At 30.1% G+C, this 6,598-nt stretch overlaps 3 protein-coding genes across 3 annotated transcripts; 2 read left to right on the top strand and 1 right to left on the bottom strand.

Moving 5' to 3' along the window:
- Nucleotides 1–12: 12 nt before the first annotated feature.
- Nucleotides 13–1,122, top strand: LOC115889138 (putative Dol-P-Glc:Glc(2)Man(9)GlcNAc(2)-PP-Dol alpha-1,2-glucosyltransferase). Its single transcript, XM_030909082.1, has 2 exons — nt 13–163; nt 223–1,122. The coding sequence occupies exon 2, from the start codon at nt 247–249 to the stop codon at nt 967–969; it is 723 nt and encodes a 240-aa protein (XP_030764942.1). The 5' UTR covers nt 13–163; nt 223–246; the 3' UTR covers nt 970–1,122.
- Nucleotides 1,123–1,194: 72 nt separating this feature from the next.
- On the top strand, nt 1,195–4,659 carry LOC115889144 (putative nuclease HARBI1). Its single transcript, XM_030909095.1, has 4 exons — nt 1,195–2,014; nt 2,077–2,252; nt 2,437–2,564; nt 2,709–4,659. The coding sequence occupies exons 1-4, from the start codon at nt 1,495–1,497 to the stop codon at nt 3,031–3,033; spliced, it is 1,149 nt and encodes a 382-aa protein (XP_030764955.1). The 5' UTR covers nt 1,195–1,494; the 3' UTR covers nt 3,034–4,659.
- On the bottom strand, nt 3,118–6,283 carry LOC115889156. Its single transcript, XM_030909101.1, has 3 exons — nt 5,918–6,283; nt 5,681–5,802; nt 3,118–5,618 (listed from the first exon to the last, which is right to left on the bottom strand). The coding sequence occupies exons 1-3, from the start codon at nt 6,000–6,002 to the stop codon at nt 4,890–4,892; spliced, it is 936 nt and encodes a 311-aa protein (XP_030764961.1). The 5' UTR covers nt 6,003–6,283; the 3' UTR covers nt 3,118–4,889.
- Between the last annotated feature and the right edge of the window lie 315 nt (nt 6,284–6,598).

Raw genomic sequence — 6,598 nt, 5'->3', positions numbered from 1 at the left:
TATAAATTGATTTATTTTTTTAGGATTCTTGTCTATTCTTTGCCGACAAACTAATGTTGTTTTTCTGGGAATTTATGCTACAAAATATGTACTATGTGAACTATATAATGGTTGGGTTAAAAAGAAAAATCATTTGAAAAAAGATGGAAAATTACCAGCCAAAGTAAGTTAAAGTAAGCTAACAATAATTATAACATTATTAAATTAATATGTGATTTTTAGCACTTTCAAAAATTCGTGTGGGACATGGCAACAAATCCTCGGAGAATTTTAAGTACTATGTCAAACAGGTTTTGGTTAAATTTCTCATGTTACCTTTCAGTTTTAATATTTTTTATTGCTTTTGTCATAATTAATGGGAGCATAGTCGTAGGCGATAAGGAAGCTCATCAATTGTCAATTAACATTCCACAGGTCTTCTATTTCAGTTTATTTTGTTTAATTTTTGGGTGGCCTTACTTTGCCAGTGAAGTTTTTAATTTTTTGCTATTTGTCAAACGTCATAAATTGCTTATTACTTTAAGTATTTCGATTAGCGTTTTGGTAATTTATTTTAATACTGTAGTACATCCATATTTACTAGCAGATAATAGGCATTTTATATTTTACGTTTGGAATAGGTTTTACGGAAAATACTGGTGGTTTAGATATTCAATGATTCCAGTTTACATTTTTTCTCTTTATGTCATCATAAAATTGGTGTGGGATAAGAGTGATATAAGCTTTTCCCTTGTATTTTTCCCAGCTGTAACGCTACTTCTTATTTTTCAATCATTAATAGAAGTAAGATACTTTTTAGTGCCATACCTTATTATTAGATTAAGAATACAGAATAAGGACTCTGCAGTTTTTAATGTTGTCCTAGAATTGATAACTTATTTTGTTATAAACATGATCACTTTTAATATATTTTTTACAAAAACTCTTCATTGGGAAGGCATGAGACATGTTCAAAGAATTATTTGGTAAAGTAATAAAAGTTTGTGATAAAGAAATTTGATACTGTCATAGTAAAAAGTTCTTAAAAGATCTTTAGATTTAGATATAATAAAGCCAAGCTTTGATTATGAATAGTTTATTTTCTGAGTAGCAACAAATAAAATATCTAGACTATAACTATTAAAAGTACTTACTATAAAATCCTTTATACAGGCTTGTTCACCACATACGACACGGAGTATTGTAGCTAAACGATTAAAGGCATATTTTCGCGAGATCTCATCTTAAGACTTGTCTTTAAGCGCCTTAAAGAACTACGTCATTAATTTTCCAAACGCAAAAATGTACGTCTTTTAAGCGTGACGTTTTTCTCAAAGGATTGACGTTGAATCTGTGGTTGGATGTTAGGTTAGGGAGTTATTGTTGTTGGTCTGTGGAGTTATTCTTGAGCTTGAGCGTGGCTTTGAGTTTATTTCGTGGTTTATTTTGTGGAAAATATTTTTGAAAAGTAGGTACTATTCTTAAAGAAAATTATTAATTATTACCTTTTCCGAAATGGGTCCAGTAAAAACGAAAATTTTGATAAACGATTTTTCAAATGATATGTTGGCTATGCTATTATGTTTATTTCTAAGAAGGAGGCCTACATTATTTAGTGCCTTTATGTATATTTTGTGTTTTGAAAGAAACAACCACATACGATCCATATATAGTGAAAATTGGATTTTCCGATACAAAAATGCAGACTTTTATATGCATTTTCGCTTGACAAGAGATACCTTCCACAAGCTAGTGGGTGTGGTGCAATGCCCTGAATTTAGTAAAGCTTATCAAGGAGGTGGGGTACCTTTGAATTGTGAAAAAGTGCTTCTTATGACACTATGGTTGTTAGGAAAAGGAGACTCCTTAGTCTCTATTGGAGACAGATTTGATGTTGCAACGTCAACAGTTCATTATTATGTTAATATAATGATAGGAAGACTGGTAGAATTGGTACCTAAGTATATACAGTGGCCGAATGCCCAAGAAATTGTAACAATTGAGAGACAATTTTATGAAATATGTGGCTATCCGGGTAATTTCTGAACCAAGTTTGTTTATAAGTATGCCTAATGAAATGAAATCATTGCATTTCAGGTGTTATTGGTGCTATTGACGGATGTTGTGTAAATTTTAAGGCACCACTGAATCAACAGGACAGCTATATCGATAAAAATGACAAACATAGCATCAAGATTCAAGCTGTATCAACAGCAACAAGGATATTTACCAATATAAATGTTGGATTTCCTGGCTCTGTTCACGACAGTAGAGTAAGTTACTTCAAATGTACTTATTGTGACTAAATTAGCTATTGTATGTAACAAAAACTAATTATACATAATTGTGCAATATCATATTAGATATGAAGCTATTTCAAAAATTAGTGTTAACAAAGTAAAATAGATAACTCTACTGTTGGTGCCACAGTGTTTATGAATTTTATTTTAACTTCAGATATTGCATAACAGTCAACTATATAGAGATACAGGACTAAATTTGTTAAAGTATTTTCCAAGTGAACAATATCATCTATTAGGCGATAAGGCATACCCTATATTGGAGTGGTTAATAACACCATTTAAGTATGTAGAATAAGGCAAAATTATATATATTTTTTTTTAATATTGCAAGTGATGTAATAATAATCTAGTTACATCTTACATTAGTGAAAATTTGTTATCACTACTTTAATTATTTACTCACTTAATATGCTCTCTCTTTATTAGGGATTATGGCAATTTAACAAGAAGACAAAAGATTCACAATTATAAACACAGTAAAACGAGAATTCGTGTGGAGCATACATTTGGTATATGGAAGTCTAGATGGCGAATTTTAAGGTACATCAATGTAAACTGCCCAAAAAAGGCTGCTAAAATAATCGCTGCTTGCTGCGTGCTTCATAATTTCTGTTACCAAAATTATGATGAATGGAATGATGAAATAAGTGATGTCCTTGAAGACGGCAATGATAATGTTGAAGCATTACATATTAATAATGAAAATATTGGTATTCGCAAAAGAGAAAATATTGCTAACTCCTTTATATAAATTTTAGTAAATCAATATAAATGTTAATATACACATTATGTAGTTTGAGAAATGATGAAATTAAAAATAAAGAAAAAACAAATCAAGTAAGACCATTTTTATTAATAAATTCAAATTTTTAAAAATATTATACAGGATGGCCCATTAGTGCGAGGAAGTCAATGATATCGTTGTTGTTGACAAAGATATGAAAAAATTCTATAAAGATATTGAATAGTTTATAATCGTGCATATCCTAAAAATATTTTGTAGTATAGAGGGTGTCCAAAAAAATTATGATAAAGTTTTAAGTTTTTTTTTAAATTGTAGCCCCACTTTTCCGTACATAATTGGATTCAGCATAAAATACTGCATAATAGTACACTCTTTTTATTTTTTGAAAGAAACAACCACATACAATCCATATTCCATATATAATGAAAATTGGATATCCGATACAAAAATGTAGACTTTTACATGCATTTTCGGATGACCAGAGCTTTCTGATTCATCAGATACTTTCCACAAGCTAGTGGGTGTGGTTCAATGCCCTGAACTTAATAAAACTTATCATGGAGGTGGGGTACCTTTAAATTGTGAAAAAGTGCTTCTTATGACACTATGGTGGTTAGGAAAAGGGGACTCCTTAGTCTCTATTGGAGACAGATTTGACGTTGCAACGTCAACAGTTCATTATTATGTTAATATAATGATAGGAAGATTGGTAGAATTGGTACCTAAGTACATACAGTGGCCGAATGCCCAAGAAATTGTAACAATTGAGAGACAATTTTTTTAAATATGTAGCTATCCAGGTATTCTGCACAATAGAGTACACTATTTATTTGAAGCACTATGCGGTGTTACCATTTTATTTCGTACTAAAACTTTGGCTAAAAACACTATATAAGTGTTTAAAACTGTAGTAAATATAACTTTATAATACTTACTTTTAAAAATACCAAGAATACATCCCTGCTAGAAATCTCACATTATCTTATACTGCATATTTTTTATACAAACCATTGCAGTATGTAGAATGCTATATCTCAATTTTTTTATATGCAACACCATGTAATATAATTTTTCTTTTAGATGCAGAATTAAAACACGGACATTGTATGTTTTTTACACTTTCGCAGATATTTGTAGTATATTGAAAATGGCTCTTTCAGTAGTTAACTATAAGGCAAAAAATCACAAGGTGGCTCTGATCAAAATTTACTATTGAAAGAGCCATATGTAATATAATAATTAAACATTCTCTCTAATATAATAATGGTAATAACTGCTAAACCATTAAAAATTAGGAGAAAAATTATTACACTTTAAATATAAAAAATGTTCATTTTATAATTCTGCATCTAAAAGAAGAAATAATATACAGGGTGTTGCATTTCAAAAAATGGAGATATAGTATTTTAAATGTTCTTAACACTATAAAATTTACCATGTATAAGATCATGTAAATTTTCCCTCGCGGGTTTATTAAAATATAGCTAAGTATTAATAAAGTTAAATTCATTCTAGTTTATAACCACTTTTCGGATATAGTGTTTTTAACCAAAGTTTCAGTAACTATGAAATAAAATAGCTACACCACATAGTGCTGGAAATAAAAATAGAGTACTATATGCAGAATTTTATGCTGAATCCAAATCTGTAGAGAAAAATGGGGATCCCAATTTAAACAACTTCAAAATTTATCACAACTTTTTCTTGGGACACCCTGTATACAAAAAAATATTTTTAGGATATGTCCTTTTCAACCCTTTTATAAACCATGCAACATCTGTATAAAACTTTTTTTCATATCTTGGACTTCCTCGCACTAATGGGCTACCCTGTATATATCATTAAATATTATTAGTGTTGAGTTATCCACTGCTATCAGAATCATGCCTCTTCCTTTTTTTTGATTCTTTATTCTTCAGTAATGCCATGATTTGCTCATGTCTTTGATTTGACGTAGTCTCCAAAAATGACATAATTCTTCCAAACTCTGACCTTCTTTCCTCTATATCTTTTTTTTGTACTTCAATCAGGTTAGAAAGAAGTTTGTCTCTATCTGGTTTAGTTGATCTTCGAATATTTTGAAATTTATTAATTGGATCGTTATCACTATCAGTGGAAACTGATGGTGACAAATTTTCTTTTGATGAGCTTGGACAGTTTTTATTATCACTTCTGATAGTAGTATCAGTACTTGTTTCATGTTTTGTTTTAATGCTGTCTATTATTATTGGTGGGTTAAATTTATCTTTATACTGGAAAATTTCCTCCATTTCCTCTAAGAATGGTGGTTTTAAAACTTTACCCTCGCCAGTTTGGTGTTTTTTGTCTTTGTATTTTACATATGTTGCCTGCAGATTAGAAAATTTTTTACGGCACCTTTCAGCTCCGTCAATACCTTCACCAACAAAAAATTTTTTTGAATTTAAATGGTTGGCGATTTCCTGCCATAAATGAATTTTTGGGTGTTTTTGGTCATCAAACTTGCTGGAGAACTTCTTTCTCATATTCAATAATAAAATAGTTGCCTCGACATCTTCTGACGACGATTTCTTTGAAGTCCATACTAATGAATTTGTTATTTCTTGTTGGTCCTAAAAGAGAAAATGCATATGTGTACTTACACCAAGCTCTAAACGTATGAATAAGTACCTACATTGTTTGTGTCTGTATTGCTGGAAAATTCTTGAGATATCGCTGCTACGTTGTTTGTGTCTGTATTGTTCGAAAATATTTTAGATATCGCTGTTTCATAATTTTTTCTAAACTGTTCATCGCCTAAAAATTGAAGAACAATTAACAACATTCAAAATTATGCTGTGGACACTGTGGTTGTACATACAGCTTTTTATCAATATAATTTTATATTTTGTTTCTGACATAAATCACTTACTTTCTAGTAATTCTGCCGTTTCCCCATCAACTTCGATAGTTAATCCATTTAAATTGTATGAGCACATTACAGTTTTTTGAGACATTTTTTTAATTTTTAATGGCGATAATCCAAAACCTTATAACCAGCTGTAAATATTCCCTCAATTTCCAAATTCATTGACAGATTTGACACAATCTGCCCCTCCACATTCCGCTTAAGACTTTATAAGCGCTCTCTTTAGAAGGCTAGTTACCGCTTAAAGACGCTTTAAGCCCGACGTCATTACTTATTCGCTCGAATGTGGAACTGTCACCCGCTTACAGCGTCTTATGCGCAAAAATTCGCCTAAAATTTCTTATTTCAGATGTTCTAAATGTGAGTGCATGTCAAAAATTTAAATATATACTTGAAATATTATTTCAAGTTATATGCTTTGACATTTTTTGGAAGTAAACAAATATTGAAGAAAGTGTTGTACCTTCACAGAATTTAAATTGGCATTAGGAATAGATTTCCTTCATTTAGTAATGATATTGCTCATAGAAATTGATAATGTGAAGAATAACAATACAGGAACATAGAATAACAAGAAAGAAATTCTAGCAGCAAGTTAGGTTATGAGATAAATTTTATTTATATAGTTTGTTTAAAGAGTTTAGTTTGAAAAAAAGGTAAAACAATTATTATTGTCCAGGTCAT

This window comes from Sitophilus oryzae, unplaced genomic scaffold (genome assembly GCF_002938485.1).
Source record: "Sitophilus oryzae breed Bouriz unplaced genomic scaffold, Soryzae_2.0 scaffold_1173_pilon_pilon, whole genome shotgun sequence".
Lineage (NCBI taxonomy): Eukaryota > Metazoa > Arthropoda > Insecta > Coleoptera > Curculionidae > Sitophilus > Sitophilus oryzae.
The sequence above is the reverse complement of the archived record's forward strand: the minus strand, read 5'-3'. Positions and strand labels throughout refer to the sequence as shown.